Source organism: Triticum dicoccoides, chromosome 7A, assembly GCF_002162155.2.
Source record: "Triticum dicoccoides isolate Atlit2015 ecotype Zavitan chromosome 7A, WEW_v2.0, whole genome shotgun sequence".
NCBI classification, from domain to species: domain Eukaryota; kingdom Viridiplantae; phylum Streptophyta; class Magnoliopsida; order Poales; family Poaceae; genus Triticum; species Triticum dicoccoides.
The window spans coordinates 566,193,180-566,218,750 of NC_041392.1; the positions used below are offsets into that span (position 1 = coordinate 566,193,180).

The following is a 25,571-nucleotide window of genomic DNA, read 5'->3' on the forward strand; positions in this document are numbered from 1 at the left end:
CAGAGAGGCCGAGGACGATAATTATATGCCTCCCTCCGAAGACGAGGCAAGCCTCGACGACGACGAATTCCGCGTGCCAGAGGATCCCGTCGAGCAAGAGCGTTTTCAATGTAGGCTTATGGCCACGGCAAGGAGCCTCAAGAAAAAACAGCAACAACTCGGAGCTGATCAAGATTTGCTAGTCGACAGATGGACCGAAGTACTTGCGGCCGAAGAGCATAAACTCGAACGCCCCCCCAAGAGCTACCCAAAGCGCAGGTTGCTACCCCGATTAGAGGAGGAAGCACTTGATGCGGCCGATCGGCCACCTCATGGCAGCGATAGAGAGGCCTCTCGGCCCTCCACTCAAGCCGCACGCCGTACCAAGGCACGGGAATATGCGCCGGACTTACGAGATATGTTGGAGGACAAGGCAAGGTAAACAAGATCGATCTACGGATCGCGGGGGCGCCCCACGGCTCGAGACGGTAACCGTCACACCGGCCACAAATTCGGCAGGGCCGAACACAGTAGACAAAGCTCATCAGAGCTACGTCATGATATAGCCCAGTACAGAGGCGCCGCACACCCACTATGCTTCACAGACAAAATAATGGATCATCAAATCCCCGAGGGTTTCAAACCCGTAAATATTGGATCATATGATGGCACAACAGATCCTGCGGTATGGATCGAGGATTATCTCCTTCATATCCACATGGCCCGCGGCGATGATTTCCACGCCATCAAATACCTCCCACTCAAGCTTAAAGGACCAGCTCGGCATTGGCTTAACACCTTGCCAACAGGATCAATCAGTTGTTGGGAGGACCTGGAAGCCGCATTCCTCGACAATTTCCAGGACACTTATGTGCGACCCCCAGACGCCGATGACCTAAGTCACGTAATTCAGCAGCCAGAGGAATCAGCCAGGCAATTCTGGACACGGTTCCTAACAAAGAAAAATCAAATAGTCGACTGTCCGGACACTGAGGCCCTGGCAGCCTTCAAGCACAATATCCATGACGAATGGCTGGCCCGGCACCTTGGACAGGAAAAGCCGAAATCTATGGCAGCACTCACGACACTCATGACCCGCTTTTGCGCGGGAGAAGACAGCTGGCTTGCTCATAGCAACAATATAACCAAGAACCCTGGTAATTCGGACACCAGGGACAGTAGTGGCAGGTCGCGTCGCAACAAGCAGAAGCGCCGCATTAACGACGATAATGCTGAGGATACGACAGTTAATGCCGGATTCAGAGGCTCTAAATCCGGTCAGCAAAAAAGCCATTCAAAAGGAATCCTAGGGCCCCGTCCAGTTTGGACCGAATACTCGACTGCTTGTGCCAGATACATGGCACCCCCGAAAAGCCGGCCAATCACACCAACAGGGATTGTTGAGTGTTCAAGCAGGCAGGCAAGTTAAACGCCGAAAATGAAGACAAGGGGCTGCATAGCGATGACGACGAGGAGCCCCGGCCGCCGAACAACAGTGGACAGAAGGGTTTTCCCCACAAGTGCGGACGGTGAACATGATATACACAACTCACGTCCCCAAAAGGGAGCGGAAGCGCGCGTTAAGGGACGTATACGCGGTAGAGCCAGTCGCCCCAAAGTTCAACCCATGGTCCTCCTGCCCGATCACCTTTGATCGAAGGGACCATCCCACTAGCATCCGTCATGGCGGATTCGCCGCATTGGTTCTAGACCCAATTATTGACGGATTTCATCTCACTAGAGTCTTTATGGACGGCGGCAGCAGCCTGAACCTGCTTTACCAGGATACAGTGCGGAAAATGGGCATAGATCCCTCGAGGATTAAGCCGACCAAAACGACCTTTAAAGGCGTAATACCAGGTGTACAGGCCAACTATACAGGCTCAGTCACACTTGAAGTGGTCTTCGGATCTCAGGATAATTTCTGAAGCAAGGAGTTAATCTTCGATATAGTCCCGTTCCGCAGTGGTTATCACGCACTGCTCGGGCGAACCGCATTCGCCAAGTTCAATGCGGCACCGCACTACGCATACCTTAAGCTCAAGATGCCAGGCCCTCGAGGAGTAATTACGGTCAATGATAACACCGAACGCTCCCTCCGAACGGAGGAGAACACGGCGGCCCTTGCAGCGGAAGTACAAAGCAGCCTCTCCAGGCAGTTCTCCAGTCTGGCCACTAAACGACTGGACACCATCAAGCGCGCCCGGAGTAACCTACAACAAGACCGCCTGGCACGATCCGAGCAGGCGTAGCAATGCAGCCCCAACCCCAACCCTCGCAAAAAGGCGATGCCAGTACTTCGCGTACATAACTACGCTCTGGAGATACCATGGGTACAGGGGGAGGGGCACCATCACGGCACGCCCGAAACATGGCTTAAACCGTACCAGGGGCTGCCGATTTTTTAATTTTCTCTTACTTTCAGGACTCCATCCTTTGGAAGGCCTGTTCGGTAGTTCAATTGCCGCACAAACGATGCAAGAACCAGGGAAGCAGACAAGCTACGCCGCATTACGGAACTCCCAGGTGGTCTCTATCATGAGCAGTATACGTGTTCCGCATACTATTCCGCAGCTTGCCCCTGGAACAGACATGTTAACTAGTCCAACCTTTCACTTATTGCATTATTTGTATCGTTCTGCTTTGATCGCAGCCCTTTTTAATAAACAATGCATAGCTTTCGTCTATTTTTGCATTACCTTTTTTCTTTATATATGTTCCTTAATGACATGTTGCACCCGTACACGTTGGTACGGCCAAAATACGCCAGGGGCTTTAGTACCCCTCAATATGGTGTGAGAAGTCCGAACACTTTAACAAGTGCGGCACCCCGAACTTATAGCATTATATGCATCGGTTCCAAATCATGTCTTGGGTCAATAGTTGGGTTTGCCCGGCTCCTATGTTTTGGTGCCTTACGTTCCGCTATATCGGCTAAGGTAGCACTAGGAGAACCACTGCGATTGTGCCCCAGTTGAGCTGGGTCGAGCACCTCAGTGGAGAAAGCTAAAACTGACTGTCATGATGAAGCGAGAGCTGGTCGCTGTTCGAGAGGTTTTTCGAGTCCCTAAAGACTTATGCCGCTTAGGGCGAGGAGCCGGCTCTGTCCGGCCAAGGCGTGGATAGCGCCCCGAACTCGGTCTTCCGAATACCAGGGGCTTCACCGAAATTTAAAACTATAGAATTCTATGGCTAAGTGAGAGTGTTCATGCATTATAGTCCGATTGCCTTGTTCGTTGGGCTGAGCGCCTCCCTCGAAGGACCCAAACATGGTAAAAAGAGCGCTCAGGTTTATCCCCGAACACCCTAGCACTAGCGGCACGGGGGCAGAAGCCGACGACTCGCCATCTCTCAGAATTGATAAACAGCCGCACAGAAGGTAATATTTTAAATTCCAACAGCATTGCTTAGCGCATATGAACAAGTTTTCAGTGCACAGGTCAAAACGAGCAAGTTTCACTCAAAAATTACATCCCTAGAACATTCATCCGCCACAAGGCAGGCACCCTTCAGAACATCCTTATAATAATTCTCAGGCTTGCGATGCTCTTTCCCCGTCGGTGGCCCGTCCTTCACAAGCTTCTCAGCATCCAGCTTGCCCTAGTGCACCTTAGCACGGGCAAGGGCCCTACGGGCACCTTCAATGCAGACGGAGCGCTTGATGACTTCGAGCCTTGGACAGGCCTCCACCAGCGGCCGCACCAGCCCGAAATAGCTCCCAGGAAGAGCCCCTCTAGGCCACAGCCAAACAATGAGGCTCTTCATGGCCTGTTCGGCCGCCTTGTGGAGCTCGACCAGTTGCTTCAGCTGGTCGCTCAGGGGCACGGGGTGTCCGGCCTCAGCATACTGAGACCAGAACACCTTCTCTACCGAGCTGCCCTCCTCGGCTCGATAGAATGCGGCAGCATCGAACACACTCCGGGGAAGATCTGCGAACGCTCCTGGAGAGCTCTGGATTCGGGTAAGTAACAAGTAACTCACGTTTATGTGTTTGCTTTGCATAAAGAATGCCTTACCCGCCACTATCTTCTTCACCTCATCCAACTCCTGGAGGGTCTTCTGGGATTCGGCCTTGGCATTTTCAATAGCCACCGCAAGCTCAGACGCTCGCGTCTTTGAGTCAAGCTCCAAAATCTCATGTTTTTCCATGAGAGCCTGGAGCTCTTGCCGTACCTTGCCAACCTCAGCCTCATACTTCTCCCGCTCGGTGCGCTCCGAGGCCACCCTCTTCTCAGCCTCGACCAGCGCTTGCTTAAGGGTCGCCACCTTAGACGTGGCCCCTACAATAGCCACGATAATCCTGTCATTCTTTGCAATTGCACCTTTTTATATATATTTGAAAACAAGGTATTTCTTACCTTCATTGTCCTCGAGCTGCTTCTTGGCACGCCCGAGCTCTTGCTCGGACCGCTCGAGGTTCTGCTTTAGCGTGTCCACTTCCGCAGTCAGTGCGGCGGACGCAAGCAGAGAAGCCTGCATATGCATGTGGAATCATTTTTGTTAGACTCCTGCGAATTTTATTTGATCCTCTATTCGGCTTTTCTTCCCGAACGCCAAACAGAGCATCAGGGGCTACTGTCTATGCGGTAATATTATTTACACATTCTTTACTCACCTCAAAGCCTGTTAAAAGGCTAGTACAAGCTTCAGTCAGTCCTCTCTTGGCGGACTGAACCTTCTGGACCACCGCACTCATAATGGTGCGGTGCCCCTCGTCGATGGAGGCGCCTTGGAGCACCTCCAACAGATTGTCCGGCGCCTCCGGTTGGACGGGGGTCACCGGCACGGTGGGCTCGCTCCCCTTGGAAGGAGGTCCCCCGCCGGACTCTGGAACCTTTGAAGGTTCCGGAGCGGTGTCCAGCCTAGAGCCGGACTTGGAGCCCTGGGGGGTTTCATCCCCTTTACTCCTGGAGTCCGGGAGGTCACCTTGTGGCGCCTCTAGGACCACCTCCTCCTGGCTTGGAACCTGTTGGGACAACACTTCGGTGTCGTCCGTAGGGCGGGGGAAGAAAGCCGTCGGAAGCGAGTTCACATCCGACAAGTCCAGTGAGCCGCTCAATGACGCGTCGAGCCGGTCTTTTGGGTGGGCTGCATAAACATATTCGACATAAGGGAAAGCTGTGCAATAAACGAATACTATGAATTACTCTGGTATCCGGATACTTACGATTTTGCCAGGGGCTTGGCCCTGGGCAGCGACTCCTCTCCGCCGTCGTCGGCGTCGGTGGAGTAGTCCAGAGGAAGGGTTTTCCCCTTCTCGGACCCTCTGGCCTCCTCAGAGAGGGCGGCCTTCCTTTTCTTCTCTCCTACCGCTGGAGGGGGAGAGGTCTCTTCTTCTTCCTCCTCGTCTTCACGGGAGGAATGCGCCTCGGAACCGTCGGATGATGGATCCGACACCTCCTGGCGCCGGGCACTCTTTCGAGTCCCCGTGGCCTTTTTCGCGACCTTCTTCTCCGGCACCACATAGGGTGCCGGAACCAGCAGCTTCGCCAAGCGAGCGTCTGCTGGGCCTTCGGGCAAAGGAGCCGGACAGTTGATCTGTCCGGACGTCACCTGCCAATCCTGTCAAAGGTAAGGGAGCTTAGATCCCGCATGGAGTCAAACTATGAAAAACTGATACCCTGTAAAAGGAAAAAACAGCTTACCACGAGAGCGTGACGCTGCGCGCTGAATCCGCGATCCTCGGTAGCGGATGCGGGAGCCTCGGCGCCCTTGAAAAGCACCTTCCAGGCATCTTTGTACGTCGTGTCGAAGAGCCTGCTCAGATTTTGGTGCCGCACCGGGTCGAACTCCCACAGGTTGAAATCCCGTTGTTGACACGGGAGGATCAGGCGGATGAGCATAACCTGGACTACGTTGACAAGTTTGAGCTTCTTGTCCACCAGGGTTTGGATGCATGTTTGGAGTCCGGTCAGCTCTCCTTCTTTACCCCACGACAAGCCCGTCTCCTTCCAGGAGGTGAGCCGCATAGGGGGTCCAGATCGAAACTCGGGGGGTGCGACCTGTTGGGGAACGTAGTAATTTCACAATTTTCCTACGCACACGCAAGATCATGTGATGCATAGCAACGAGAGGGGAGAGTATGATCTACGTACCCTAGTAGATCGACAACGGAAGCGTTTGGTTGATGTAGTCGTACGTCTTCACGGCCCGACTAATCAAGCACCGAAACTACGGCACCTCCGAGTTCTAGCACACGTTCAGCTTGATGACGATCCCCGGACTCCGATCCAGCAAAGTGTCGGGGAAGAGTTCCGTCAGCATGACGGCGTGGTGACGATCTTGATGCACTACTGCTGCAGGGCTTCGCCTAAGCACCGCTACAATATTATCGAGGACTATGGTGGCTGGGGGCGCCGCACACGGCTAAGAATAAGATCACGTGGATCAACTTGTGTTTCTCTGGGGTGCCTCTGCCTCAGTATATAAAGGACCAAAGGGGGGGAGGCTGGCCGGCCACATAGGACGCGCCAGGAGAGTCCTGCTCCCTCTGGGAGTAGGATTCCCCCCCCCCCCCAATCCTAGTTGGAATAGGATTCGCGGAGGGGGGAAAGAGAGAGAGGGGCCGGCCCCCTCTCCTTGTCCTATTCGGACCAAGGGAAGGGAGGGGCGCGCGGCCCATGTAGGGCTGCCTCTTCTCTTTTCCACTAAGGCCCACTATGGCCCATATAGCTCCCGGGGGGTTCCGGTAACCTCCCGGTACTCCGGTAAAATCCCGATTTCACCCGGAACACTTCCGATATCCAAACATAGGCTTCCAATATATCAATCTTTATGTCTCGACCATTTCGAGACTCCTCGTCATGTCCGTGATCACATACGGGACTCCGAACAAACTTCGGTACATCAAAATGCATAAACTCATAATATAACTGTCATCGTAACCTTAAGCGTGCGGACCCTACGGGTTCGAGAACAATGTAGACATGACCAAGACATGTCTCCGATCAATAACCAATAGCGGGACCTGGATGCCCATATTGGCTCCTACATATTCTATGAAGATCTTTATCGGTCAGACCGCATAACAACATACGTTGTTCCCTTTGTCATCGGTATGTTACTTGCCCGAGATTCGATCGTCGGTATCCCATACCTAGTTCAATCTCGTTACTGGCAAGTCTCTTTACTCGTTCTGTAATACATCATCCCGCAACAAACTCATTAGTCGCAATGCTTGCAAGGCTTAAGTGATGTGCATTACCGAGAGGGCCCAGAGATACCTCTCCGACAATCGGAGTGACAAAACCTAATCTCGAAATACGCCAACCCAACATGTACCTTTGGAGACACCTGTAGTACTCCTTTATAATCACCCAGTTACGTTGTGACGTTTGGTAGCACCCAAAGTGTTCCTCCGGTAAACGGGAGTTGCATAATCTCATAGTTACAGGAACATGTATAAGTCATGAAGAAAGCAATAGCAACATACTAAACGATCAAGTGCTAAGCTAACAGAATGGGTCATGTCAATCAGATCATTCACTTAATGATGTGATCCCGTTAATCAAATAACAACTCCTTGTTTATGGTTGGGAAACATAACCATCTTTGATTAACGAGCTAGTCAAGTAGAGGCATACTAGTGACACTCTGTTTGTCTATGTATTCACACATGTATTATGTTTCCGGTTAATACAATTCTAGAATGAATAATAAACATTTATCATGATATAAGGAAATAAATAATAACTTTATTATTGCCTCTAGGGCATATTTCCTTCACGACCCATTCGGCGTCGCGCGGCTCAGTGATGTAAAACCACCCCGATCGCCACCCCTTCAGGGTCTCCACAAAGGAGCCCTCGAGCCATAGGACGTTGGCCATCTTACCCACCATGGCGCCTCCGCACTCCGCATGGTTGCCGCGCACCACCTTCGGCTTGACATTGAAAGTCTTGAGCCATAGGCCGAAATGGGGGCGGATGCGGAGGAAAGCCTCGCACACGACGATAAACGCCGAGATGTTGAGGACAAAGTTCGGGGCCAGATCGTGGAAATCCAGGCCGTAGTAGAACATGAGCCCCCGGACAAATGGGTGGAGAGGGAAGCCCAGTCCCCGGAGAAAATGGGGGAGGAACACCACCCTCTCATGGGGCCTAGGGGTGGGGATGAGCTGCCCCTTTTCGGGAATTCGGTACGCGATGTCGTTAGACAGGTATCCGGCCTTCCTCAGCTTTTTGATGTGTCCCTCCGTGATGGAGGAGACCATCCACTTGCCTCCCGCTCCGGACATGGCTGGAGAAGGTTGAGGTGGGGAGTGCAGACTTGGGCGCTGGAGCTCGAGTGCGCAAGAATGGATAGGTGAAGGAGGAGGAAGGCGTAGGTGAAAAGGTGGATCCTTATCCCCTTATATGGGCGGACGCAACTACATGTCCCCACCAGCCTGGTAAAACTCGCTTATCTCCAAGCGCCGTAATCGATGGCGCGGTTGGGTTACCCACGCCCGTATTGATGAGAATCCCGGGATAAGGGGACACGATCTCTGCTTTAACAAGACATGCCAAGGAAACCGCCTCGCATGACGCGCTGAGGTGGGATAATGAAACGACTCGGATAAAGGCTTGGCCGTGGTGTGTCACACTACGGAATACGTCAGCAGATTAGATTTGTGTAAATATTATTCTCTCTATGGCAATATGTGGAAACTTATTTTGCAGAGATGGACACTATCTTTGTGTTCAAAATCTTCTATGAAGTACTTGGAGGAGGAACCCGCCTTGCAATGCCGAAGACAATCGGTGTATAGCGCATGAAGAAACTCCATACTGATGGACTTTTGGAATCACTTGATTATGAATCACTTGGTACTTGCGAACCGTGCTGAGGGAGTCCTGGATTAGGGGGTGTTCGGATAGCCGGACTATACCTTTAGCCGGACTCCTGGACTATGAAGATACAAGATTGAAGACTTCGTCCTGTGTCCGGGAGGGACTTTCCTTGGCGTGGAAGGCAAGTTTGGCGATACGGATATGCAGATCTCCTACCATTGTAACCGACTCTATGTAACCCTAACCCTATCCAGTGTCTATATAAACCGGAGGGTTTTAGTCCGTAGGACAACATACACGTCAACAATCATACCATAGGCTAGCTTCTAGGGTTTAGCCTCTCCGATCTCGTGGTAGATCTACTCTTGTACTACCCATATCATCAATATTGATCAAGAAGGACGTAGGGTTTTACCTCCATCGAGAGGGCCCGAACCTGGGTAAAACTTCGTGTCCCTTGCCTCCTGTTACCATCTGGCCTAGACGCACAGTTCGGGACCCCCTACCCGAGATCCGCCGGTTTTGACACCGACACGTGCCTCATGGGCAAGATGACCAAAACGCCGTTCTCTGATACTATGGAGAGAGCAACGGATTTTTTGGAAAACATACATACAGATGTATGTGGTCCGATGAATGTTGAGGCTCATGGCGGATATCGTTATTTTCTCACCTTCACAGATGATTTAAGCAGATATGGGTATATCTATTTAATGAAACATAAATCTAAAACATTTGAAAAGTTCAAAGAATTTCAGAGTGAAGTTGAAAATCATCGTAACAAGAAAATAAAATTTCTATGATCTGATCGTGGAGGAGAATACTTGAGTTACGAGTTTGGTCTACATTTGAAACAAAGCGGAATAGTTTCGCAACTCACGCCATCCGGAACACCACAGCGTAATGGTGTGTCCGAACGTCGTAATCGTACCTTACTAGATATGGTGCGATCTATGATGTCTCTTACTGATTTACTGCTATCGTTTTGGGGTTATGCTTTAGAGACGGCCGCATTCACGTTAAATAGGGCACCATCGAAATCCGTTGAGACGACGCCTTATGAACTATGGTTTGGCAAGAAACCAAAGTTGTCGTTTCTTAAAGTTTGGGCCTGCGATGCTTATGTGAAAAAGCTTCAACCTGATAAGCTCGAACCCAAATCGGAGAAATGTGTCTTCATAGGATACCCAAAGGAGACTGTTGGGTACACCTTCTATCACAGATCTGAAGGCAAGACATTCGTTGCCAAGAATGGATCCTTTCTAGAGAAGGAGTTTCTCTCGAAAGAAGTGAGTGGGAGGAAAGTAGAACTTGATGAGGTAACTGTACCTGCTCCCTTATTGGAAAGTAGTTCATCACAGGAACCAGTTTCTGTGACACCTACACCAATTAGTGAGGAAGTTAATGATGATAATCATGGAACTTCAGATCAAGTTATTACTGAACCTCGTAGATCAACTAGAGTAAGATCCGCACCAGAGTGGTACGGTAATCCTGTTCTGGAAGTCATGCTACTAGATCATGATGAACCTACGAACTATGAAGAAGCGATGGTGAGCCCAGATTCCGCAAAATGGCTAGAAGCCATGAAATCTGAGATGGGATCCATGTATGAGAACAAAGTGTGGACTTTGGTTGACTTGCTCGTTGATCGGCAAGAAATTGAGAATAAATGGATCTTCAAGAAGAAGACCGACGCTGACGGTAATGTTACTGTCTACAAAGCTCGACTTGTTGCAAAAGGTTTTCGACAAGTTCAAGGGATTGACTACGATGAGACCTTCTCACCCGTAGCGATGCTTAAGTCTGTCCGAATCATGTTAGCGATTGCCGCATTTCATGATTATGAAATTTGGCAGATGGATGTCAAAACTGCATTCCTGAATGGATTTCTGGAAGAAGAGTTGTATATGGTGCAACCGGAAGGTTTTGTCGATCCAAAGGGAGCTAACAAAGTGTGCAAGCTCCAGCGATCCATTTATGGACTGGTGCAAGCCTCTCGGAGTTGGAATAAACGCTTTGATAGTGTGATCAAAGCATTTGGTTTTGTACAGACTTTTGGAGAAGTCTGTATTTACAAGAAAGTGAGTGGGAGCTCTGTAGCATTTCTGATATTATATGTGGATGACATATTACTAATTGGAAATGATATAGAATTTCTGGATAGCATAAAGGGATACTTGAACAAAAGTTTTTCTATGAAAGACCTTAGTGAAGCTGCTTACATATTGGGCATCAAGATCTATAGAGATAGATCAAGACGCTTAATTGGACTTTCACAAAGCACATACCTTGACAAAGTTTTGAAAAGGTTCAAAATGGATCAAGCAAAGAAAGGGTTCTTGCCTGTGTTACAAGGTGTGAAGTTGAGTAAGACTCAATGCCCGGCCACTGCAGAAGATAGAGAGAAGATGAAAGATGTTCCCTATGCTTCAGCCATAGGCTCTATCATGTATGCAATGTTGTGTACCAGACCTGATGTGTGCCTTGCTATAAGTCTAGCAGGGAGGTACCAAAGTAATCCAGGAGTGGATCACTGGACAGCGGTCAAGAACATCCTGAAATACCTGAAAAGGACTAAGGATATGTTTCTCGTTTATGAAGGTGACAAAGAGCTCATCGTAAATGGTTACGTTGACGCAAGCTTTGACACTGATCCGGACAATTCTAAATCGCAAACCGGATACGTGTTTATATTAAACGGTGGAGCTGTCAGTTGGTGTAGTTCTAAAAAAAGCGTCGTGGCGGGATCTACGTGTGAAGCGGAGTACATAGCTGCTTCGGAAGCAGCAAATGAAGGAGTCTGGATGAAGGAGTTCATATCCGATCTAGGTGTCATACCTAGTGCATCGGGTCCAATGAAAATCTTCTGCGACAATACTGGTGCAATTGCCTTGGCAAAGGAATCCAGATTTCACAAGAGAACCAAGCACATCAAGAGACGCTTCAATTCCATCCGGGATTTAGTCCAGGTGGGAGACATAGAAATTTGCAAGATACATACGGATCTGAATGTTGCAGACCCGTTGACTAAGCCTCTTCCACGAGCAAAACATGATCAGCACCAAGGCTCCATGGGTGTTAGAATTATTATTGTGTAATCTAGATTATTGACTCTAGTGCAAGTGGGAGACTGAAGGAAATATGCCCTAGAGGCAATAATAAAGTTATTATTTATTTCCTTATTTCATTTTAAATGTTTATTATTCATGCTAGAATTGTATTAACCGGAAACATAATACATGTGTGAATACATAGACAAACAGAGTGTCACTAGTATGCCTCTACTTGACTAGCTCGTTGATCAAAGATGGTTAAGTTTCCTAACCATATACCTGAGTTGTCATTTGATTAACGGGATCACATCATTAGGAGAATGATGTGATTGACTTGACCCATTCCGTTAGCTTAGCACTTGATCGTTTAGTTTGTTGCTATTGCTTTCTTCATGACTTATACATGTTCCTATGACTATGAGATTATGCAACTCCCGTTTACCGGAGGAACACTTTGTGTGCCACCAAACGTCACAACGTAACTGGGTGATTATAAAGGTGCTCTACAGGTGTCTCCAAAGGTACTTGTTGGGTTGGCGTATTTCAAGATTAGGATTTGCCACTCCATTGTCGGAGAGGTATCTCTGGGCCCACTCGGTAATGCACATCACTATAAGCCCTGCAAGCATTGCAACTAATGAGTTAGTTGTGGGATGATGTATTACGAGACGAGTAAAGAGACTTGCCGGTAACGAGATTGAACTAGGTATTGAGATACCGACGATCGAATCTCGGGCAAGTAACATACCGATGACAAAGGGAACAACGTATGTTGTTATACAGTCTGACCGATAAAGATCTTCATAGAATATGTAGGAGCCAATATGGGCATCCAGGTCCCGCTATTGGTTATTGACCGGAGAGGTGTCTCGGTCATGTCTACATAGTTCTCGAACCCGTAGGGTCCGCACGCTTAACGTTCGTTCACGATATAGTACTATATGAGTTACGTATGTTGATGACCGAATGTTGTTCGGAGTCCGGGATGAGATCACGGACATGACGAGGAACTCCGGAATGGTTCGGAGATAAAGTTTGATATATGGGATAGTAGTGTTTGATCTCCGGAAGGGTTCCGGAATTCACCGGAAGGGGTTCCGGATGTTTCCCGAAATGTTTGGGCACGAGAACACTTTATCTGGGCCAAAGGGGAAAGCCCACGAGGCTTTTGGAAAGTGCAAAAGGAAGTTTTGCGGAGACTAGAGGCTAGACGCCAAGAACCCTGGCGTCTAGGGGGTAGACGCCGGGAACCCTGGCGTCTAGCCCTGGAGTCCGAGAAGGACTCTTGCCTTTCGGGTGAAACCGACTTTGAGGAGGCTTTTACTCCAAGTTTCGACCCCAGGGCTCAACATATAAATAGAGGGGTAGGGCTAGCACCAAAGAGACATAAAAAACACCAAGCCGTGTGCCGGCAACCCCGTCCCCTCTAGTTTATCCTCCGTCATAGTTTTCGTAGTGCTTAGGCGAAGCCCTGCGGAGATTGTTCTTCACCAACACCGTCACCACGCCGTCGTGCTGTCGGAACTCATCTACTACTTCGCCCCTCTTGCTGGATCGAGAAGGCGAGGACGTCACCGAGCCGAACGTGTGCAGAACTCGGAGGTGCCGTGCTTTCGGTACTTGGATCGGTCGGACGTGAAGACGTACGACTACATCAACCGCGTTGATATAACGCTTCCGCGAACGGTCTACGAGGGTACGTAGACAACACTCTCCCCTCTCGTTGCTATGCATCACCATGATCTTGCGTGTGCGTAGGAAATTTTTTAAAATTACCACGTTCCCCAACAACCCTAGGTCCGGGTCCCCCGGACCAGATAGTGGCGATGTCCTGGCGTCATCTTCCTTCCTGAAGGCACTATCTTGCTCGCTCGAGGTGTCCCCGTTTTCGGCTCGGACGATGGTGGAATTCTTGTTGGTTTGGCATTACCATTCTTGGCTAGGGTCTGGCTGATTTAGCTGTGTTGTATCCTCTCATCTCATGTCTCTCTGCTCTGGGCACCATGTACACGCCTTCATGCGTTTGTGTTATGTGTTGTACCCCTTTTGTACCCATTCTACTTTTTTCTATCAATGCAATGATACACAAGCTTTGCGTATTCGCGAAAAAAAATTGCCCGGTTAATTAGCAGAAAACCGGCACAAACACCCTCACCGACCGTCATGGAACACGACAGCCTCGATAGAACGCACAGCCAACACAAGCTGCACACACCACCACCAAAGAGAGAGCCGACGTCAAGGTTGTTCGCCCTATGTACATTATATACATATATGAAATATATACTAAAAAAATGAGTACAAAATTGAATATTCAACAGTTATAACAGGTTTTAATTAATATACAATGCAAATGACTTCCAAATTGGTTCATCCTACAATTTCTCTACCGTTCATTTTATTTACAAGAGAAAGAAAGGAAAGCAATATGTACATTATTTTCCAGGGAAACTTCTTCAGTGCCTTGTATGGACAGGAAGAGCCCTTTTGGAACACAGAAATTTTACCGAAACGGTTCGATCCACATTTCCCTTGCGGGAAATGGAGAATAAACCCTGCAGGGCCTTAAATCACCAGCTAATTGAAGGCACTCCAACTGCAGTAAGAACGCTTAAATTTATGGACAACAAGTAAAATTTATGCGGATTCTGAACATCCTGCACCGAACTTCTTCAGTATTGACAGCACTATAGGCTTCAAAAGCTTTAGGAAGTTGGTTTTTGATCAGTACAGCCTGATCCTGGTGGTTATGTGCTTCTGGCACATAGGGCAGCGCACCAATTTTTCCCCGCAGTCATAGCAAGTCTAAATTACGCGTGTTAGCAATTAGTATATACAACAAGAATTGTGAATAAATGTTCAGAGGAAAGTAAGGGGATATTTTTGCACCTGATGTCCACATCCAAATGCAAGATCCTTTGATTTATCCATACATATGGCGCATGACTGCAAGCACAAAAATTGCAAAGTCTTAGTTCCTGTTCCACTAAAATTAGAGGGTCTTGCAGTTAGCACAACTTTGTCAGCATTATATTCACAAAAAAAAAAACTTTGTCAGCATTAGGAAGAGGAACACTATTTCATGATCTGCATGTGGGCACAAGATGCAAGTGTATGTGTCAAAGTACAATAGCAAGCTAAAGTGTATTATATTTGAAAAGGAGCATAAATATTTTACAGGCAGAAGTGAACCGAGGATAAACCAAAAATTAACTAGCAGTGCTGTGTGAAATAGGATTTCCAGTCACTGAAGTTCCAGGGGCATATCTAATAAAAATACACAAATTCTGTCATGATGTGCTGCGTCAGCTTGAAAAAAAATATCTAAAAAAGAGGCTACTACAGAAGGGTATGTTCATGTAAAAAAATCCAACTTCAGATTCAAAATACTTTGTGATAAGTATCTGCCTTTTTTGTATCTTGCAAAGTATTTCGACTTTGATGTTAAACATTTTTGTATCTTGCAAAGCAATGAAAAATATTTGAGAATTTTTGGAACTTGTAAACACCATTTCCACAGCATAGTGCATTTTCACCTAATAGTTCCCCTGTATAACCCTTAGCCTCGGCAAGTCTGAACATGCAAAAGTATTGGTTAACAAAGATTTTATCAGGTTTTTTGGCGGTGTAGATAAAATTGGTTTAGTGCACAGTTTGATTTATTCATATCTGGGTATGAAATTGTGGGAATACGGTGTAAACACGAAAAGATACGTACAAGTGTGCTTTCTGAACTTTGTGATGAATAACTGTCAGGCCTCCTTGTAGCTGCATGCTGTCGCTGTTTGAAACTGTCTGATTGCTGAAACCCACTTGTTTGTTGGCCAAAGACACTAGACCGTGAATAAACACCAGCCTGTTGGTCAGAGCTAGTAGACCGTGAAGAAGCAGCCCTTGTTGGCGGAGGCAGAGGAACTCTTGGAGGTATTCCTTGGCGACGACTGAAACAGAGGAAGAATCGAAGAAAGCGGTCAGATGGCAATATTGTCTCTGCAAGCACAAAGCATTGTTCTACTTGACTCAGTGAGGTTGAAAGACCATAGAATACCCGAGGAGTTGGAGATCAAGTGTTGCTTTGTACTGCGTAGGGATTTCCATCAATGCTGACAGCGCAAATTCAGCCTCTTTTCTGTCAGCTGCTATGCTCTTTGACATGATTTCAGTGAAATTCACAAACTGCATGAGATCAAGTATTCTTTCACGCCTCAGTTATTGAAAACCAAAAAAACAGTTAACGGTTAGATGTAATTTGTATGACAATCACCTGGAAATTGTCGAATGACCGAGCAGGTATGTTGTCGTCAAACTTATGCATCATATCCCACGGTCCATCACCGACCCCAACGAGAACAATAGACAAGGGAAACTGGCTGGAATGTTTTCAAACAGATGTTATTGTGTGCAATTTGTTTAGGAGGTTTGACTCATCAAGATGTTACTTAAAAATCCTGAATCAGATACCTAGCTTTCACTATAGCGTTAATGGTGTCCCACTCCTGTTGGCTTAACTGCCCAGACTGTGTATCCACATTTCGAGTAACCTATCAGCAGAACTTTTAGCCGGAGTGAAAATTGGATATGATATACAAATAAGACTGTGCAAGAATTTCTTCTGACCACCATTTAATGGTTATAAAGAGGATGCCGTTCAGAAAAACACAACTTGGTAAAACTGTGGTGCACCTGTCCATCAGCAATTATCAGAAGAACATGATATTGGCCACCAGTGCTGTCCACGATCCCAATTGCTGTCTCGATTATTGGAGCGAAAGATGTTGGTCCTGTGCAAGTTTACATCCAGATTATTTCAGTACATTTTTTGGGTGTGGGAACTCACTTTTATGAAAATAAAGGAAGAACAGATCTATCTGCATTAAATGTTTATTTAAACAAACCAGATAATCGAAGAGCTGGAACGATTTGTCTGTATCTTTCTAATGCCTCTTCAAATCCAGTGCAAGGGCGGTCCTCTGGATAAAAGCTGAATACGTCCTTGTCATGAGTTGACGCTGCCAGCAGGGAAGGGAAGCGTTAGAGCATCTCCAACAGCAGCCCTAAATATGCAGTTGTGGTGCAAAAAATTGCCTTTTGGAATAAAAAAATCGCCTCCAACAACAGCCCTATACCTATATATGGTGATGCAAAATTTTAAGGTCATGATGCAAAAATTGCTACAAGTGATGCAAATTTGCATCAGCACTAGTAGCTGCCCTAAAAATGCAGTGGCGGGAACCCAACCGCCGTGCGCCGCCCCGAGCTCCGTCGCTTGGGGGCCACTGCCGAGACCCCCACGAATGTCGCCGAGCTCGTGCCGGTGCCAGTCGGTCCCGCCCAATTCCAGCCGTCCCACCACGCTCCACACCATCGGATCCGCTCATGCCGCCATCCCCGCACTTCCCCGCCGTCGGATCTGCCTGCCGGCCCCCCTGCCGCCGGATCGTCTTGTTTCATGTTGTTCTCAAATTATAGGGCACCAGTTATAGGGCTGCCGGAAAAGCATACAAATTTCTGGTGACCCAAAAACTTTTCTTTCCACACCTAAAACTGGTTTTGGGTCACCAAATTATAGGGATGCTGTTGGAGATGCTCTTATTCAATACCATTCCTTTACACTTTCTATTGGAAACACACCAAGCGAGCAATTTAAAAGAAAACTCTAACCATAAGCTTACCATCACCAAATCCAAAGCAGGGAATCAAATTGTCTTCATCAAAATCCGAGAGTGTCCTTCCAATAATAGATATGGCTTGCTCATACGGGTTTGGAGTTCTTCCAATATCATGCAGACAACGCCGATTATAGGAATTTTTTCCTGTAACATGAAAAAAGCTTAACAAGTTCAATGAAAAATGTGATGGTCTAATATAGATTATTATGGGATACAGAAGCAACATGGGGTGCATTCATCCTTAAAGTACAATGTCCTCATTGCTAGCTCTCCTTAACTAACGACATTTCTTAGCATATTATGGTTTCCCCTGAAAAAAGATTTACAATAGACAGGTTGGGAAGCCATTGACCAAACGGCTTTCTTCACTAAAAATAAATCACAAATTATATGGGAAACAAACTAGCATCCAGCTAACTGTAGTAAACAATAGCTATACCAGTGCACCAGAAAAGCAAAGCATAAAAACCATAAATATGCACCCAAAGTCAGAAGGTGGAAAGATCAACTGTGAGTCTGTCAACCTGTCCATTGGTTACTTTTCGTAAAATCAATGCCTACAATAAGGTTTGAAGATTCAAGACCGGCTTGTGCCAAAGCTTCAGTCACCTGCAATAGATAAGGTACAATTTCAGTCTTAAGTTCACAATAATTGAAGGGAACTAAGGAAAAATCATGTATTAATAGAAAGGCAGTGTCATTTAAGTTACCAAAAAAACTGAAATGATGTTTTTGATGACATGACAGTACACTACCACAGCACCATCTGAATACTTTAAGTAATTATGTTTCATGCAGGTGTAGTAGCAGAATATGAATTGATGTCCGATTTAAATGTTTGATTGTTATAGCCATCAGCTTAACTAGTTCATAAGCCTGATTGCAGACACCACGGTCTGTATTGAAAATGCAAGGAAAAGTAAATAGTGTTACATCTTATAGAAGATGGCAGTTTCTTTGGGAAAATATAATGCAAATGCAAGGAAAAATAGTTTATCATCACAAAACCATACGAAGAGACTAAGGCCCTGTTCGGAATCCCGCTAACTCCGCGAAATACGGGGAGCTGGAGAGCCGGGAAACAGGCGCTCCGCCGTTTTCCACTCTAACTCCGCCTGCTCCCGGAGTGGAGCTGTGGAGCGGAGATACTCCGAATAGGGCGTAAGATTTATACATTTTGTCAAACTAAGTACACTTAGTTTCATACTGTATAATTAAATCATCTGGTCACTCAAATAAATGCTGAGAATATGATAGGCTAGGATGTGGGAGAAAACTAAAATCTATATAAACTAAGACTGGTCATAGTGGGGAGTAACTTATAGTAGTGTCATACATATGACACTAGTCTAAGTTGCTACTTTTATAGTGCAAAATAACATAGTAGTAGTGTCATAGATGGCTTTATTTATTAGCTTGTAGACTCATCCTTTCTCGGGAAGCGCTATGTTACAGTAACATATTATGTTACTCTAAACATCTCTCTCCTCATTAATTACATGCCACATAAGAAAAATTTTCTTGAAGTGCGCTGTGTTACTACCTAAGTTACTCCCACTATGACTAGCCTAAGACTAGCCACAATGGATAGTAACATACATTAGTAACATACACATATCCCTAGACTATGTTATTACCTTCATAGTGGGTAGTAACTTAAGGGTGATAACATGCAAAGATTCATTTATTAAGTTATAGACTCATATTGCATTGAGACATGTGATGTTACAGTAACTAGCTAAGTTAGTACAGGTACCTCTCTCCTCATTAACTCATTGCCACATAAGCAAATTTGCTGAGTTGGATTTGAAGTTACTGCTGAAGTTACTCCCACTGTGGCTAGTCTAAGGTCTACTGCTTCTCATATTTTAACTAGGTATTAGGACCATTGACCATTCAGTGAATTAGTAATTAATATGTTTGAGCGACAAGTAATTCCGGACGGAGGAAGTATCAGTAAGTCCTGACTGTAAAAGAAGAAAGCCCATCAGAAATGCATTCACCGGAGATGTACAACCTATACACTCATAAGACTTAATGAAACCAAAGCCAGCACAAGGAAGGTGACCATGGCAGTGCGGATGACCTAAAATTTTGAAATGGTTGGAAGAGCAATAATTATAGCTAGTAAGAGATAACTTCCTTTGCTGATGAAAATCTATTATGGTTTCTATACTTGTTGAAACCCCTATAGATAAAAATATTCCTATTAAATATACTTTGCATTCAAATTTTTACATAAGATGACTAAATAAGATGAATGGTATCATTCAGCTACATCTAGATGAAAACCATTCATCAAAAGTTGGGAATGAAAATTAGAGAGCCAGGGGAGGCCATCAATACATACTTGAGTCACAGTGCGGTAGTCATCGCCAATCCTGGAGTACTTCCTCTGCAGAGTGGCTTGTGCTTCTGGTTGCTGCACATTGTTGCCCGCAGAAGAGGCATACCACGGGCTCAAACCCGGGGGTGCAGTTGCATATCTCGAGTTAGACCCTGTTGATGAATTCCCGTAACCATAAGCAGAGTTGTATGAAGGTTTGGGGGCCTTTTTCTCCATTCCTCAACTACTGAACTTCCTGGTGAATGGATGAAATGATCAGTACTTCTCTACACTAACTAGTTGGAAACAAGACATGGTTGTCATGCATACAACAATTTACTTGCTTTACTGGATTTCATGAGAACTTCTGAAATAAAATGTGATGCTAGTGGAATCGATATAGGTGATATTCTTATGGAAACGCTTACCGGTAACTTACTATGGTGGAAAAATCACCAGCGCTCAATTGAATCACCCAATTCATAAGGAATACAACATGATATGATCAAGATAATCATAGCCGAACATTGTCATGGGCTCATGGCAGGAAGAGAGCATAATATAAACTGCTAAACCATACAGAACTACTCCCTCCGTTCCAAATTACTTGTCGCAGAAATGGATGTATCTAGAACTAAAATACATCTAGATACATTCATATCTGCGACAAGTAATTCGGAACAGAGGGAGTAATAGTTTTAGGTTAAAATTACTGTAGCATCAACTTAGAAGAAAATCGTAGAAGTTAACCAAAAAGCGGATCACCAAGATAAATGAGATTTTCGGCCACAAACACGAAGCCACGCCAAGAAAGTGTGGCCCCAAGGCCTCTAACACGAAAAGCCGATGACAAAGAAATTTACAATACATTTCAAAACAAAAAATACTCCCTCCGATCCATATTAATTGTCGCTAATTTAGTACAAATTTGTAATAAATAAACGGCAAATAATATGGAACGGAGGGCCCTCTACCCTTTTCAGAAAGAAAGCTCTAAGGGACAGAACGAGATCAGACAACGACCTACCTAAAACGCCAACTTGTGAGTAACAAGAAAGGGACGAGAGCAGAGAGGGCAGAGGCCAGATTAGACTTGCTGGAGCAGAAGCGGAACCCACAGTTAACCCCAACAAACCATCATCTCCCTCTCCCCCACTTCAAGATGAGTAAAACAACCATGGGTAGGGCTTCTTACTCTGCTCTATGTATCAAAAACGCAGGTCTCCGCTCCACGGCAACGGCCTGACGACAAGGAGGAGTAGAGGAGCAGCCGCTTAGCTGCAAGATATATCATATATGCACCGCACGACCAGGCAAATAAGTACATAATAATCAGGGACAAATGGTGGCCAAGTCAAGTCAATCGCCTGAGGTAATGCAGTTGGCAGCAGAGGCAAATATCTGAAGCTTTGTAAAATGATGAAAGACAGAGACAGATGGATTAGTAATTGCTCAGTCATCTCCACAGGAGAGATAATATTTTGTATGATTAGAATCTTTGCAAACTTGTACTACAAGATAGCAAAATTCTAAAAAAGAATAATAAACATGATTAAATATTTTATGAGGATTTGGTTTAGTGGGTAAACAAGAAATTCGCTTTCAGGAAAAGTATGCACTCAATCCATCCCAAAATCTAATGCATAATAGTATTGTTCAAAGACCAGCTACATGAAAATATGAATACTTAAAATAGCAAATGTATATATGATGTGAACTTGATAATTTTTTGGGACGGAGGCAAATTGTAGATGTTGACATTTCTTTTGTCAAAGTTTATGAAGTTTTACTTAAGACAAAACCAATATATAGTATATTTTGAGACAGATGAAGTACCTTTTGTTTGGAACAAGCCTGCATGCATGATCTGGGCTGAATTCTCTCTCTCCTCCTCCTTAGAGCATCTCCAAGTTAGTGCCCAAAAATAGTTTTAGGGCAGGAGAGAAAAGGTTTTTGTACATCAGAGATTTTTCTGTCGTAACAGATGATGTAAGACTGGTTCCCTAAAAATTTGGCCTTCTTCAACTATCCAACATTTTAAAGCATGTTCAACAAAATAAATCCAAAAGGATAATATCAAACTCATGTCAAATTAATCCAAAGCAAACAAAACACAAATAGTACTTAATTACACAGTTCATCGATCCACAAGCTCAAATTCAACAGACATGTTCATCAAACATAACACAAAGTTCAACGCACATGACATGAAACATAGAGGTGGTCTTGTTGCCCATTCCATGTCCACCACTCCTCGATGAGATCTCTTCTTTGAAGATCTTCATGAGTATCCGCATATTGAATGCCACGGTGAACTTGAAGAAAGCGTCGGCACAGCGCCGAGATTCGTACATGCATGCAGATATATATGCTCTTCCTTTCTGCCGTGTACTTCAATTCTCTCTCCCTCAAACTTGCCCTTATTTAACCATTACTACTGATGGTATATTTGAGGATGAAGCAACAGTACTACTGATACTCGTAGTATTACTGATACTCATTTTACACAGGTAAGATTGATTGCTTCATCCTCAAATATTCTGGTGTTCGTCGTATTTACATTATACACACAAAAAATATACTGAAATAAATGAGTACAAAACTGAATATTCAACAATAATAACAGGTTTTAATTAATATACAACGCAAATGTCTTTCTAGTTGGTTCATCCTGAAATTTCTCTACTGTTCATTTTATTTACAAGAGAAAGAAAAGAAAGCAATATGTACATTATTTTCCAGGGAACATTCTTCAGTGCCTTGTATGGACAGTAAGAGCCCTTTTGGAACACAGAAATTTTACCGAAACAGTTCAATCCACATTCCCCTTACGGGATGGAGAATAAACCCTGCATTACAACAGGGCCTTAAATCACCGGCTAATTCAAGACACTCCAACTGCAGTAAGAACACTAAATTTTTTGCGGATTCTGAACATTTTCCACCAAGCTTCTTCAGTATTGGCAACGCCATAGGCTTCGAAAGCATCAGGAGATCAGCTTTTAGTCAGTACAGCCTGATCCTGGTGGTTATGTGCTGCTGGCACATAGGGCAGCGCACCAAATTTTTCCCGCAGTCATAGCAAGTCTGAATTATGTGTGTTAGCAATTAGTATATACAACAAGAATTGTGAATAAATGTTCAGAGGAAAGGGAATATTTTCTGCACCTGATGTCCACATCCAAATGCAAGATCCTTTGATTTATCCATACATATGGCGCATGACTGCATGCACAAAAATGCCAGGCTTAGTTCATATTCCACTAAAATTAGAGGGTCTGGCAGTTAGCATAAACTTTGTCAGTATACACAAACTTAGCATTTGGAAGAGGAATGATCTGCATGTGGCCACAAGATGCAAGTGTATGTGTCAAAGTACAATAGCAAGCTACAGTCTACATTTGAAAAAGAGCATAAATATTTTACAGGCAGAAGTGAACCGAGGATAAACCAAATTTAACTAGCAGTGTTTCCTGAAATAGTATTCCAAGCACTGAAGTTCGGGGGCATATCCAATGAAAACACACAAATTCCATGACGATGTGCTTCGTCAGCTTGAATTTTTTTTCTAAAAGAGGCTACTACAGACAGGTACGTTCATGTAAAAAATTCAACTTAATTCAAAATACTTTGCAATAAGTATCTGTCTTTTTTATATCTTGCAAAGTATTTCGACTTTGAAGTTAAACTTTTGCATGGATACTAAACACACTGTCCTTAGTAGTGGAAATTATCTGAGAATTTTTTAAACTTCTATTCGCTGTTTTCACAGCATTGTGCATTTTCACCTAATAGTTCCCCCGTATAACCCTTAGCATCGGCAGGTCTGAACGTGCAAGAGTATTGGTTAAAAAGATTCCATCAGGCTTTTTTGGCGGTGTAGATAAAGTTAATTTTTACTACACCGTTTTATTTATTCATATATGGGTATGAAATGGTGGGAATACGGTGTAAACACGAAAAGATACGTACAAGTGTGCTTTCTGAACTTTCTGATGCATAAGTGTCGGGTATCCTTGAAGCTGCAGGCTGTGAACTTTCTGATGAATAACTGTCAGGCCTCCTTGTAGCTCCATGCTGTCGCTGTTTGAAATTGTCTGATTGCTGAAACCCACTTGTTTGTTGACCAAAGCTGCTAGACCGTGAATAAACACCAGACTGTTGGTCAAAGCTAGTAGACCGTGAATAAGGAGTCCTTGTTGGTGGAGGCAGAGGAACTCTTGGAGGTATTCCTTGGCGACGGCTGAAACAGAGGAAGAATCGAAGAAAGTGGTCAGATGGCAATATAGTCTCTGCAAGCACAAAGCATTGTTCTACTTGACTCTGAGGTTGAAAAAACATAGAATACCCAAGGAGTTGGAGATCAAGTGTTGCTTTGTACTGCGTAGGGATTTCCATCAATGCTGACAACGCAAATTCAGCCTCCTTTCTATCAGCTGCTATGCTCTTTGACATAATTTCCGTGAAATTCACAAACTGCATGAAATTAAGTATTCTTTCACGTCTCAGTTATTGAGAACCAGAAAAACAGCTAAAGGTTGGATGTAATTTGTATGGCAATCACCTGGAAATTATCGAATGACCGAGCAGGTATGTTGTCGTCAAACTTATGCATCATATCCCATGGTCCATCACCGACCCCAACAAGAACAATAGACAAGGGAAAGTGGCTGGAATATTTTCAAAATAGATGTTATTGTGTGCAATTTGTTTAGGAGAATTGACTTGGTAGAATATAAAGGTGTTACTTTAAAATCCTGAATTAAGTACCTAGCTTTCACTATAGCATCAATGGTATCCCGCTCCTGCGGACTTAACTGCCCAGACTGTGTATCCACACTTCGAGTAACCTATCAGCAGAAATTTTAGCCAGAGTGAAAACTGGTTATACAAGCAAGACATGCAAGAGTCACCATCACTTAATGGCTATAAAGAACATGTGATTCAGAAGCACAACTTGGTGAAACTGTGGTGCACCTGTCCATCAGCAATTATCAGAAGAACATGATATTGACCACCGGTGCTGTCTGCAATCCCAATTGCTGTCTCAATTATTGGAGCGAAAGATGTTGGTCCTGTGCAAGTTAAATCCAGATTATTTCCGTACATCTTTTTTTGTGGGAACTCTTAGCTATTTCTGGTAGCAATTTTGTTCCTCTCTTCACTTTTATGAAATCTACATTAAGTGAGTACTTAAACAAACCAGCTAATCGAAGAGTTGGAACGATTTCTCTGTATCTTTCCAATGCCTCTTCAAATCCATTGCATGGTTGGTTCTCTGGATAAAAGCTGAATACCTCCTGGTCATGAGTTGATGCTGCCAGAAGGGAAAGGAAACATTATATTCAATACATGCATTTAGACATTTTATTGAAAATCCATGAAGTGGTCAATGAAAAAGAAAATTGGAACCTTAAGCTTACCATCACCAAATCCAAAGCAGGGAATCAAATTGTCTTCATCAAAAGCTGAAAGTGTCCTTCCAATAATAGATATGGCTTGCTCATATGGGTTTGGAGTGTTTCCAATATCATGTAGACAGCGGCGGTTATAGGAAATTTTACCTAAATGGAAAAGCATAGCAAGTTAAATGAAAATGCTATGATATGATATAGAGTAGATGATTGTCGCATATAGAAGCAAGGGTTTGGAATGTTTATAATTTCATGTAGACAGCGGCAGTCATAAGAAATTTTACGTAAATGGAAAATTATACCAAGTTAAATGAAAATATGATCTGACATAGATGATTATCAATATAAGATGCAAC

At 44.9% G+C, this 25,571-nt stretch overlaps 2 protein-coding genes across 2 annotated transcripts in view; both read right to left on the reverse strand.

Moving 5' to 3' along the window:
* Nucleotides 1-14,093: 14,093 nt before the first annotated feature.
* LOC119330671 (E3 ubiquitin-protein ligase RGLG2-like) lies at nt 14,094-21,054 on the reverse strand. The gene is made up of 12 exons (XM_037603785.1): nt 20,997-21,054; nt 19,826-20,057; nt 18,000-18,084; nt 17,479-17,619; nt 16,702-16,815; nt 16,490-16,587; nt 16,268-16,347; nt 16,071-16,176; nt 15,855-15,982; nt 15,525-15,747; nt 14,696-14,752; nt 14,094-14,611 (listed from the first exon to the last, which is right to left on the reverse strand). Exons 2-12 carry the CDS (start codon nt 20,036-20,038, stop codon nt 14,531-14,533), a joined length of 1,326 nt encoding a protein of 441 aa, XP_037459682.1. The 5' UTR covers nt 20,039-20,057; nt 20,997-21,054; the 3' UTR covers nt 14,094-14,530.
* Nucleotides 21,055-22,383: 1,329 nt separating this feature from the next.
* The window catches only part of LOC119328949 (E3 ubiquitin-protein ligase RGLG5-like), a 6,249-nt gene continuing 3,061 nt past the window's right edge, over nt 22,384-25,571 (reverse strand). Inside the window, exons 4-12 of the mRNA XM_037601937.1 lie at nt 25,225-25,365; nt 25,005-25,118; nt 24,779-24,876; nt 24,572-24,651; nt 24,366-24,471; nt 24,150-24,277; nt 23,774-24,044; nt 22,970-23,026; nt 22,384-22,888 (exon numbers count right to left, since the gene is read on the reverse strand). Coding sequence (XP_037457834.1) covers nt 22,808-22,888; nt 22,970-23,026; nt 23,774-24,044; nt 24,150-24,277; nt 24,366-24,471; nt 24,572-24,651; nt 24,779-24,876; nt 25,005-25,118; nt 25,225-25,365 — 1,076 coding nt within the window. The 3' untranslated portion in view covers nt 22,384-22,807. The remainder of the gene's footprint in view (nt 22,889-22,969; nt 23,027-23,773; nt 24,045-24,149; nt 24,278-24,365; nt 24,472-24,571; nt 24,652-24,778; nt 24,877-25,004; nt 25,119-25,224; nt 25,366-25,571) is intronic.

Coding starts and splice junctions, on each gene's coding strand:
- LOC119330671 (XM_037603785.1), bottom strand. CDS start 20,038: ATGGAGAAAAAGGCCCCCAAACCTTCATACAACTCTGCTTATGGTTAC. Junction 16,588..16,701: donor TCCAGCTCTTCGATTATCTG/GTTTGTTTAAAT, acceptor AAACTTGCACAG/GACCAACATCTTTCGCTCCA. Junction 14,753..15,524: donor AAAGTTCAGAAAGCACACTT/GTACGTATCTTT, acceptor TTGTGCTTGCAG/TCATGCGCCATATGTATGGA.